This window comes from Gambusia affinis, linkage group LG11 (genome assembly GCF_019740435.1).
Source record: "Gambusia affinis linkage group LG11, SWU_Gaff_1.0, whole genome shotgun sequence".
NCBI classification, from domain to species: Eukaryota; Metazoa; Chordata; class Actinopteri; order Cyprinodontiformes; family Poeciliidae; genus Gambusia; species Gambusia affinis.
Window position 1 is genome coordinate 29621786 of NC_057878.1, and position 12244 is coordinate 29634029.

Sequence of the window (12244 nt, forward strand, 5' to 3'; positions counted from 1 at the left end):
AGAACTTCCTGCCCTCCATCTGAAATGGTGCCATGTTTACATGTTATCAAAATCAATAAACTCTGCCCTCTTATGGCAGCAACTGGAGCCAATGTTTTTTTCATAATCCCACCTCATGCTGTTGCCATGGAAATGAGTTGGGGTCTGAAATTGGTGAAACTATCCCCACTTACCATCATGACACTAGAGTCTTCTAGGGCCCTCACCCCACAACGTGAGAATCACTGGTGAGCAGGTGAAGCTGGTCTGTAAGTGAAGCGAGTTCAGAAGGCTTGTCATGGTGGTCCTACCTGGTTCACCTCTGCAGACATGGAGGACGCAGCGTTGGAGTGCTGGCGGGCTGGGAAAGAGGGTGGTGGTGGCTGCAGGAGGGGGGCCGTGTGACCGAAGGCATTGAGAGGTCTCTGCTGGGACAACAGCTGCTGGTAGGCCACAGGGTTGAGGGAGTGGGGGAAGCTGAAGGTCGGGCTGCAGGAGGATACAGAGCAGAAGATTCAGAATGAAGGCCTGGAGACTTCACACAGAACCCATTGCTCCAGAAAACAAGCTGAGCCTCTGAAAGACCTTCAGGAACTCTAGTGTCCTGCTAACCAACACAACTCCAACTAAGGGGAAAGAGCCGTGAACCGTCAGACTGCTAACATGCCTAGCGCTGTGCAGAGCTGGCTAACATCCGCACCTGAGTCCTCCCACCGACAGGTGTCCATAGGAGCTGCTGGCTGCTGAGCTGGAGCGCGAGTTGTTGATGTAGGCCACCAAGGAGTTGGGCGACGTGCGGATCATGGTCTGCAGGTCAATGCTGGCGTCAGACAGCGGGGAGACGGATAGCGCCCTCTTCCTGTTGAGCCGAGGCGTCAACCTTGGGCTGGAGAAACGGGACACTGGAGACAGAGACAACTTCAAGATCAGGATTTAGCTGGAGGTTTCCCTCATCAGGCTTCTCATGACAGAATTCCTGACTTTTCCAAACAAATTTCAAGGCTTCTTCCCTCACTTAGGTGAAATACAAAAATTACCTTGAATTTGTAGCAGAAATATCTATGAATGAACCGATGAACAGAATATTGATCTGTTTTCCTTTTCTTTGAAAGTTCCTTCAACCTATCCAGGTGAAGGAAATGGTTACATTTCAGATGTTTCCAGTCTTGATAAAACCTTGAATAAAGAACCAGAGCAGAACCTTGGACCAAAGCCTTGGACCAGAACCAGCCTAGAGATGGAGGTTTGGTTCTGCTCCAGTCTATCTCCTCATCTGTGCTGCTCAGCATGCGCAGACTCTAATAAATAATGAACGGTTCTCAGTCATTACTGTGATAGCATCTCAAGTTAAATGGAGGCAATTCCATCTAATTGATTTGAGAATAGTATTAGAACAAAGGTGGAGTTCAGGGCCATCCAGAAAAACTCCAGGCTCCACCTCTTTGTTCATTTTGCTCAACGAGCAAACCATCCATTCTTTTTATTGATGATTGAAACATTTAGCTGCAGGGTTCCTGAGAAAGGCCCAGATTGGAGCCAGCAGGTGCCGCAGGGTGCTTTGTGTTTAACCAGGACATGATCAGAGGTGTGAGAGGCAGGAAGCCATTTATGGGCCCATCGCAGCTCACCCTCCTGGCTTCAGCTGCAGCGCTGGCAGCATGGTGCCGATACTGCAGCCCTAGATGGAGGAGTTCACAGCTCCTCAGATCAATGGATTCAGGCAGCGGCAGCCGTAAAGCTGCAGCGCTTGGAGGTGCTGAGTCGTAAACTGTGGACATGTGGCCTCGATTAAAGGGCCCCCGGGGCGTCTAGTGGCCCCGAGACGAGGAGTGAAAGGAACGCCGCTGGAAACAAGGAGGCCTTCTCAGGAACGTTTGACTCAACAAGTCGCCTCTCTGCGCCATGCAGACAGCCGGGACCCTTTCTGCAGTAAGGCCAGCAGCTTTACCATATTTGCATTAATACATGAGGCTTTGACCTCATGGCGTGGTGTCCAGTGCTGTGTTACACCTCCATCTTCACCACCCTCACATCACCGAGATCCAGCACTGAAACGTCCAACAGTCATTCCTCTGTAAACTGAGGTTAATCTGGCCTAAGTCTCCCCAGATGCCCTGCACCCCCTGAAGAGGGAGGTGTTTGTAGGTGGAGGGTATAATTGAGAGGGTGAGCATGTTCCGGCTCTGAGTGAGAAAACAGATGTTGCGCAGGCCGAGGCGGTGCAGCGGCATGCGTGTCTGGAAGTGTGAGTGGGTGCCCGGCAGCGGGTTGCTATGCGGGCCGAGTCGAGGCTGGTTGTAATTGTGGGATCTGGATTTATATAGAGAGACATAATTACACAGCGATGCAGAAAGAGAGGGAAATATTTAGAAAGCACCGCAGAGGGGAGTTATGTGTTCAGGATTATTTCAAGCATGTGCTGCAGATTCAGGAGGAACGTTAATTTGAGGTTTGTGCTCCGGTGTCGTCATGGCGGCTCACAGAGCGGCTGTGGCAACTGTTAGTCTAAGACTCCAGCTTTGAGCTCTGCACCAGTTTCTGCTGGTAACCACCAGCCTGCAGGGGGCAGCAATGGGAGAGCGGTGCACCAACTCCACATGTGGACAGAGTCTGGACCGGGACGCAACACATTTCATCACACAGGCCAAGTGGCGTTAGCTTCTAACTAGCTACCAGGCTCAGCTGAAGTTCTGGCTCCATCAGGATGCCTGTGTTACAGATGGACACTAGGTGGTGCTGGAGAGCCAGCCCTTCTTCCTCTGGACAAATAAATGCGCCCTTCAAAAATTGTTGTTCTTTTTTTGGTACACAAGTTGTCTATTAAATGTTTAATTTAAATCCATAAATAAGGCTCAAGTGACATTACAGTTCGTACACAACTAAAAAAATCTGCTACTGAAGTCGTGTTTGGTGAAAGTTGTGTCATGTTCCGTGTTTTTCTGTGTGTCTGAGTCTCCGTGTTGTCCTGTCTCCCCTTGATTAGTTCCCAGGTGTGTCTCGTTCCCTGATTACCTCCTGTGTATTTAGTGTCACCTGTGTGTCTGTGTTGGGTCCTCATCTCACTTGGCATCCTGTTCTGTCGTCCATGTGCCCAGTTTCTCTTCCCATCCTTCGTGTACCAGTTGCTAGTGATGGCCAAATGAAGCCTCATGAAGCAATGAAGCTTCCCGGCCCATTGCTTCACCCAAAGGTTCATCACTTGATGCTTCATTCATTTCTCACTAGTGACACCTGCTGTTTAAACTGCAACAGCCTTGTTACTCAGACAGACATATTTAAAAACAATTAGTAAATGCAACATTGTCACAAAGTTTTTGTCAAACTCATGTTTAGTAACGGAAGAGTCAATTAAATCCTATTTAACTAATCTTTTTTAGTTATTAAAATAATTTGTAGATAATCCTGATATATGTTGACTGTCAGTGGCTGATTTGACAATAGACGTTTGTTTTAGTGTTCTTGGAGTGCAGCTTGTTGGGCAGACAGTTTTCCTTGAGTTTTGATTTGCCTCCTGAAAATCTAAAATTCTTCAAAAATTCTCTTTTTCTTGGATTTCTATTGGCTCTCTGATCTGATCCCTTATATTTTTACTCATCAGCCAGAATTTTACTTTTCCAACAGCTTTAAGTCTGTTTCTGCTGAGCAAGACTGATATATTTTTGCAAAACAAAGAAATAGAGGAAATTTTAAGAAGGTGAGAAATTTGGAGATGAAGGTTTAATTATTGTTATTTAAGAATCTTGTGAATTATCATCTCCAGTTTTCCCTGATGTCAGATTTTTTTTCTTCTTGCTGGCTCCTTTTCAATCAAGTTTATTTGTGTAGCACATTTCAGTAACAATGCAGTGCCAAAATGTTTTACATAATAAAAACATAAATATAAAGTCACAAAATATGCCATAATTAACCATTAAGAAAACTGGTAACAAACATTACATTTTTATAAGTGCAATCGTCAAAATCATTAAAACACATGAACTATAAAAGGTTCCTTTTATTTCGGCCACTTATGAAGACAAATACTCCTCTGATGCGATCAAGCAGCGGCTCATCACGCTTTTATTTTGAAAACCGACACGCAAAATGAAGCAGTCACGTGACCCATGCAATGCGAGGCCTCGTTTGTTGCCGGTCACGTGGTTTTCAGCAAGATGACACAAGCATCGAAGCCTGGCTTCATGAGACACGCCCCCTTATTACTGGGTACATGAAGCCTGGCTTCAGATGATCCATCACTACCGGTGGCTACCGGCGTCGAGCCCAGGCGTCCGCTCAGCCGTGCTGCCCAGCTTTTGGATTTGGTGAACTGAGTATTGTTTGGACATTCTTCATTAAAAACATTTATTTCTTCACATGCTGGGTCTCCCGCATGCTGCCTTCACCACCTCACACCGTTTTATGACAAGTTGGGTATGTAGATTAAGTTGTATTTCCTATTTCTGTGTGTAAAAATTATGTGATGATCAGAGTGTTTTATTATGTAATAAACTCAGAAATATCTCGTTGTCTGGGCTGCAGTTGGTGAAACTGTTGCCTTGCAGCAAGAAGGTGTGAGGTTGAAATCCCAGTTTGTCCCTGGTCATGCGTGGCGCTCCCCGGTTCTCTGGCTTCTTCCCACAGTCTGAAAACACGGCAGGTTGATTGGTTTCTGGATTCCTGTTTGTGTTACCCTGCGACGGACTGGTGACCTGGCCAGGCGACCCCTCTCGATCTCTGGAGACGGGCTCCGCCCCCCATGACCCTGAGAGGGTTAGGGTTGGAGAATGGGTGGATGCTGCTGTCCGCTTTCAGTGCCTTGATGTTAAGCTCATGAATCTGAACTCTGGCTTCATGCAGAAATAGATATGATTATCCTTCTGGTCATTTTCTGGATTGTTGCTCTGCTGTACTTGGGCTGCTGTTGCCAATTTGGTTTAGAGAAACCAACCTGTAGAGTGTTGAATGTCATTAATGACAGCATGTGATTATTGATCAGTAAACAGGTTTGTCTCCTCAGCAGTGTTAGCAGTGCTGCCACCTCGGCTACACCCACCAGTAGCTCCAGCGGCTGACTTGGTGCCAGTGCTGTTGCCTCAGGCCTGTCCATGGTGCTCCTCCCTGTCAGCCTCTGTTTCAATCCCAACTCTGGGAGTTTTATGAATCGTCGGCGAGCCCTCAGTGGAGCGTGGCGCCCAGCGCCAGCATGTTTATTCTCACACTTCCAGCAAGGCGCTCGTGAACTAACATTTAGCTAAGTGTTTGTGTTTGCAGTCCGAGGGGACGCCTCGCCCCCCGCTGAGCCTCCGGCACCACATCAGAACCCGGGTCGTTCTCGCTCTGCCTCGCCTGCAGCTGCACATAAACCTCTTTCTCTGCAGACATTTTCTTTGGCTGCTGCTTTTGTCGTGGCAGTTTCTCCTCTCGCCACCCGGCCTCTCCCCCGTCACGTACCGTCCCCCCAATCCCTGACATAGCGACCCGCTTGTCCTCTGATTGCCTCCCAAAGTGAACTTTCTGCTCTCACTCAACACTGCTAGGCTAATCATGTTTGAAAAATACTCCAGCTTCAAATCGCCCTCTTTAAAGGAGCATAACCTGCAGTGCTGTGAAAAGTATTAGCAACCCCCAGCGTTGCTCTGTTGATGCCAGTGTTGAATGCTAATATCACACACAGATAACCTGAGTGAAAACAAACGGCAGTTTATGATTTCATTCACTGAAGTCATGAATCTAATCAAGCTGGAGCTGTATGGAAAAGTAATCACACCCTAAAAGCGGACTCTCCAGTGACAGCTGCTCATCTTTAGGACCATCTCAGTCAGACTGAGGTCGAGACTTTGACTAAGCCATTTCAAACGTTTGTCTGTTGGTCATTCAGAGGTGGAGGTCGTGACCTTCTCCTTGGTCCCATCATCAACTGTAACCTGTTGTCCAGATCCAGAAGCAGCCTGGTGTTTTGGTTGAAACATTGGTAGTTCTACTCCAGATCAGCCAAACTTTTATCTCTTCAGTCCACAGAATATTTTCCCAGAAGCCATTTTTGCTCCTTGAGTTAAAAACACTGAATAGAGTCAGATTTCAGTGCTTTGTAGTTTTGATCAATGACTGAAAAAAATTATGAGGCACATTCTGATGGCAGGTCAAAAGATTACATATATTTATGTTCATGAAACTTTTGTTTTATACATGAATGTGTGTCTGATGATCAAACTGCTGATGGACGGTTTTGGGCTGTGGGACAAAGTTGGAATACCTGGAGAAAACCAGGTATGGGTCCTGGGTCATAGCCTCTTATGTTTAGAAACTGTCTGGTCCCAGGCGTACTCCAGAGAAACCTGCTGGAGTTTCTCTGGGTCAGCTGATTTCCAGTTGGGTCACAGATTGAGAAAACCTTCCCCCAACGGTCCTGATGGCCTTCTGTCCAGTTGTACCATGAGTTCACTGAGGGCTTTCAGGCCATGTGGTGGGTCTACTGAATATTAATGCTTCAATTGATTTTTTAATAAGATATTTATCTGTGGCTCCATCCAAAGTAAACAGAAAGGATTGGATGCAGGTTCTATTTGCCACCTTCACCACTGCTGAGGCCCAGCTCTCAGTCTAAATAAGCTCTTTGATTAAATCTGAGGCGGCCCGCAACCACCATTAGCTGCTGCCTCGGTCAATATGGTCTCTGTGAGTGGAAGAGCCTCAGACTGGCAGAGCGGTCCGCTCCTGACCACATCACTCACAAAGATCCGGGGCTAGAGGCTGCCAGCGTTGATGCTGCCGAGCGGCGGCTCATCAGGGTGACCGAGGTTGTGGCTACGCCGGCTAACTGCGTCTCAAACAAGCATGGCCAGCAGAGGTTGCTGAGGTGGTTGGACACTTTCAGCTCCTCTTGTTTACTTCTGTGATGGGCCACATTTCTAAGATTAATGGCCCAGTAATCCAATATCCCATTTTATTACTCGGTGTCCTGTCAAGATGGCTGCAGAGATTATGAACCTGCAGCGGCTGGTTGTTGGGTGACTGGCTGGAATCAAAGACTCCTGGAGGAGCAGGCGATTGGAGGATGGAGCACCAGGAAGACTGACTGTACTGAACTGAGAGAGCTTTTTGGAAGCTGTTTGCTGCTGAAATCCAACTCCAGCTCTGCCGAAGGAGTTCACGTTCTAACCTGCATGAAAGAACAGGCTGGTCTCTGTAGGCTGCTGTGTAAATACTTCTCCCTTTTACAGGGTTCTTACACATTCTTCTTGTCAGGATTCCAGACTTGCATTACAAGAGTTCCTGGTCTCTTTAAACCAGGACTGTACTACTTAGTGGCATCATAGCTTTGAAGATGGATGGACAGACGTGTTGGATCTCCACTTGTCTACAGGAGGCTGGCGTTTTCATTGATTCAGCAATATGCTAGATTTTGACCCACTTTGGTTCCAACAGCAGGAAGAGGAGGAGTTTAGGGAGGAAACTGGGATGTCAAGAGGACCTTAAAAACCCACAACTAGGACCAAAATGTTCTCTTTCTGTGGTGCTGGAGAGGACAAGGCACATGACCTGAAACCTTCCTTTGCTGGCGGTGGAAGGCCGCTCCATTGGATGTAAAAATCAGTTGACTCTATTGTATTGATCGGCCAAAGAAATTAACCTTGATCCTCATTTTACTCAGAATTCTGCAGAAGGAACCTTGAGGTTTCAGGTTCTTTAAGATTGCTGTTGACATGCTGATAATGCCCTAGCCCTACCCACCAGCCTGTTCCAGAGCTGAGAACATCATGTTAGCAGACGTAGTTGTTAGCCACGGAAGCTAACCTCTGGTTCCTGACAGACGCAGTGAACTGAAAGCTTGCTTGGTCAATAAAAACTCCATCCACAGTGGCTGGTGCCTAATGATGCAGGGCTTTCTGACTCAACTGTTTGGCTGTTTTCTTGATATCTGAGTGATGCCCTGACATGGTAATTTTGATCTCAATTACTGATTGTATTAAAGATTGCCATAAGGAATTATTTATAGTTATTCAAAGCTAAATGCCTACTGGCACAACAGATGGACGGACAGAATGGTGAACGAGATGAAGAGTGATCTCAAGAGTTCTTCTCTAGGTTTTCAGGATCTTTGTCTTCAAACAGAACAAAAGCACAATTTCAATGTTTTACACACTTCTGGCGCTCACTGTGGCCACACTGTACAATGACCATGCCCTCACTATGACCACGCCCAGATGGTCACGCCCCTACAATGACCATGCCCACAATGGTGGGAAGCGTTCCAGCAAATGCTTCTAGAGGAAGGAGAAAGGGACGGCATGATGGCCGATCATTGTTTGGGCTTTAGTTGGATGCTAGCTGCTTCTCCTCACCGTCCACAGGGCCGATGTAATCCGGCAGATGAACCGCTGCGCCGTTCTGGATCAGCAGGTCGCCATAGGGACTTCTCTGGCTGGCGCTGGCCATCAGGTGGTAGTACTCCGAGGGGTTGGCCCCTGGCGGTGGAGGGGGGAAGCTGAACAGGGCCCGGTCCTTCAGATGCTCGTGGGTCACTGGGGGAACAGAAGGGAGGAGAATCAGAGCGATTGGGGGGGGGGGCTTCCTCTAGGACAGACCAAATGAGGTCATTTCCAGAGTGCAGGTGCTCTTCTTGTACCGGAGCAACAGCAATATTGACATAAAATGTGCTCCAACCTGTACACAGTAAGACTGCGTTTAAGACGTCAGAAACGATCAGAACCAGAGCTTTAGCTGACGGCTCATGGGTCGGACCCACCCCCACTTCCGATGAGATGGAAGAGACCCCAGAGGCATTTGGGGGGGGGTACCTGGACTGGATACCACAAGCTTCTACTGCACCCAGTCTGCATCCATCAGAATCAGTTCAATGGAGAACCTGGGTGATGTTTCAGTTGGACTGGATGAGGTGAGACAAGGCCTCCTAGTTTTTATATTTAGGTTCTTATGGAACGACTTCATGTTCTAGCCCTACAATAAACTGGACCCGATTCTCTCTCTGTCTCACAAGACTCAACTGTAGGTTCCTGCTAGGTAGGTCACCAGGTCAGCACCTGACCCCTGAGGTCATCAGAGACCCATCAACCCAAAGATCGTGACCCAGAACTAAACAATTCAGACTAGTTAACTCTGTGCTGCAGTGATTTAAAGTTGTACCTTCAGCTGGGCTCAGTCCTCGTGCCGCTGAGATCATGGACAGGGTGGGACTGCCATGGACTGAGCGGAGGTACTGGTCCATGTGAGGGCTGATGTACGGATGGGGCAGGCTGAACGGGGACTCGCCGGTCCCGGCCGCGGCATGTGGCGAGAGTCGAATCAGAGAAATGTCTGTGATGACTGGACTTCCTGTCAGTCCTGGGGGGCTGTAAAGAAGAGGTAGGAGTTAAACGCCTGAAGAATCACACATTGGTGTGTTTAAAAACTAGACTTGGTGTGTTTTATTTAACTAAAATGTTTAAGTGTCAGTTTGGCTCCACAGATATAATACACAATAATCTCTCCGTGTTCACCTTCTTCTATTAAAGCCTGAACTGATAGCTTTCATTGAGAGGCTACAAGAGACCCAGGAGGGAGATTACATCGGTTTCCCACCAGGCTGCAGGACCAGACAGAACCCGGAGCAGCTAGGGTCCAGAACCCGGAGCAGCTAGGGTCCAGAACCCGGAGCAGCTAGGGTCCAGAACCCGGAGCAGCTAGGGTCCAGAACCCGGAGCAGCTGGCGTCCAGAACCCGGAGCAGCTAGGGTCCAGAACCCGGAGCAGCTGGCGTCCAGAACCCGGAGCAGCTAGGGTCCAGAACCCGGAGCAGCTAGGGTCCAGTCTGCTGCAGGGTGGAACCTGTATCTGGATTTGTCCGCCTGGTGGATCAGGCGGCGCAGTAACGTTGTTGTTTCTGGCAGCTAATTGATGGATGTTTGAGAGAACAAAGACTGGTGAGTTTTGTAATTCCTGAGCTGGAGATGAAGAGGTTTTTAACTTGGTCTCATGTTGATCATGTTCTCAGTCTGAGGTCCAAACACCTGAGTGACCATTAGAGGAGGGACATCTTGACATGACAAGCAATTCCTTCATACTGCAAACACCTGATTCCTCTGTCCAAATTGTGTTGGCAGTAATTCTGAAATTTGAAGATGAAACTGATTTCTTTCTTTTTAAAGAAAGACCGGTTCTCCTGACCGGTGATGATGCTGCTCATCTGCTGAAGCCCTTTCTGCTTCAGTCTTTGTTCGACCTTCAAGACATCTGAGCCAGTTGCTGTATCAGGAAGTTGAATAACCCCACAGAGAGGTCATGACCCCGGCCTCTCCTAGGCTGTCAGACTAACGGATCAGAGTCCAACCTACAGCTCACTATGAGTAACATTAACGTTCAGATAATGTGAAAACATTCCACGTTTCTTTTCTCCTTAGCAGTCCCGTTTTCTGAGCCGTCGCCTTTGCATCCTTGGCCCAGATGTTGGTTTTGTTCAGCTCTGCTGTTTTCCACCCAATTTCTGTCACTGAGACTCAAACTCAACAGTAAAACACAGGAAACATAGAAGTGACTCAGAACAAAGAAAGAAGCTAAACCTTCTGCGGTTAACGAGGCTCTGAATGTTGCTGTTCTGTAAGTCCTGCTGGCTGCAGGTGAACAGTGGGCCAGGGAGCTGGCAGGGCTGGCCCAAACTCTCGCTCCATTTCCAGTAAGCGCCTGCAGACTGCTGGTCTTGTCCCAGTGCCAACTTTCTGCCGTCTTCCACTGCAAACAGCCATAAAGACCCCTCTGTTTGGGGCGGCAGGGAGACGTGAGAAGAAACAGACGGTCCATACACAAAAACAGGCTTCGCTCGCCATCCATGGAGGTTGGCACTGCCGTCTCAGATTAGTGCTGGGGTGATCTGCTGGGATAACTGGCACTGGGACGGCTTCTCTGCTTCTTCTACAAGGTGTCTGAAAGTCATCGCTCACCATGGCTCCCAGTGAGACACTGAAACACAGGAATCTGGATGCATCCCATTATAAGGTAGCAGGTTACGTCTGTTGATGTAAATGATCAGGAAAAGCCTAAATATTCATCACAAATGTAACTAAATATTAATTTATTTCATCCTAACTGATCTAAAACTCTTGTACTGATTTAATGTCAGACTAAATAAATTAAGCAAACTGTTTGTAAATATCTGGTTTAAGCTGCAGTTTTCCTCTGAGGGAACAAAAATGAAATAAAATAGCTATTATTGTTTTCTATGTTCAGGCTTAAATGTTTTAAGATATAAAAACAAGTTAATTAAACCATGGCAAACAAGATGAGGTAAATTTGTCAAGAAGTTAACCAAGAGATGCCTGGGGATAAAGAAAAGGGTTGGAGTTGAATCATCAGCTGGAGGATCTGGAGAAAAGAGCAGCTTGGTGCTTTTGATTGATCATCATCTGCCAACGGTTCAATAAACCTCAGATTTCACTTGTTCTCTGTGACTTTGGTGGGACCTTGACAATGAACCCTGCAGCAGAGCAGCCAGGAGGGACGAGATGTTTCCTGACACGAGCAGTCGGACGAGAGTTAGCACCGACTGGACCTCCGTCACCCACCAGCTCTGTGGGTGGCAGAGTTGGTGGAGTGAGATGCTCTCAAACATCTAGCTGCCGTTTGGCTCTGTGTTCTCTGCATTGTTCCATTGTTTGGTGGCTCTGACTGCCGGGAGGAAAGTTGCTGGGACACGGTGCAGCTTGTTGAGCAACAGAGTCCGGGCCTGGCTCCATCCAGAACCAGAACTAACCATGGATGGAGCTCCTGGTTCCGAGTAATGATGGAGAGAAACTGACTTGTTGGAAGGTTCTATGAGCTGAGATGATCCATAACCAGACCTGTCGACCCAAACCACCGTCCCCCAGCAGCTTCTGCAATGCTGCATTCAAGTACATCTGGATTCTTTACATTTTTATCAACTGTCAACAGAGTTATTGAAAAACAATGACACTGAACCTTTTTCAGGTAGTTCTATTGATTCTGTGATCTAGTTAAACCTTTGGTCAGTCCGTACACCCTTCCAGCTGCTCTCTGTGTCGCCAAGCATTTGCTTTTGTCTTGATTGTGAAAAGGGTGTTGGGTCCATGCGATAAAGCATGAAACTCTCTGGCTGCTGACTGGTGACATGCCACTCCCTGATTGATGGCTCCAAGGTTCTGTGTTTTCAGCAGCACATTCCTGGCTCTCAGTCAGGGGAGCCGTGACGATGAGTAGGACTTGGAGATGAAGAACATGTCCGCTGTACGCTTCCCTTCTTCCTCCACTCCAAACCAAACCAACAAAGGAACAGTTCA

General features: G+C 47.7%; 1 protein-coding gene across 4 annotated transcripts in view; it reads right to left on the reverse strand.

The window, feature by feature from the left end:
• gli2a (GLI family zinc finger 2a) overlaps positions 1-12244 on the reverse strand; it is a 63047-nt gene that overhangs the window by 16337 nt on the left and 34466 nt on the right. For 2 of the 4 annotated variants that reach the window (XM_044132013.1, XM_044132014.1), the window contains 4 exons: positions 9103-9308; positions 8301-8480; positions 680-881; positions 291-468 (listed from right to left, as the gene is read on the reverse strand). In XM_044132013.1, coding sequence (XP_043987948.1) covers positions 291-468; positions 680-881; positions 8301-8480; positions 9103-9308 — 766 coding nt within the window. Of the gene's footprint in view, positions 1-290; positions 469-679; positions 882-8300; positions 8481-9102; positions 9309-10513; positions 10537-12244 lie in introns of those variants that run through there. The other 2 variants (XM_044132017.1, XM_044132015.1) reach the window with 2 other exon arrangements.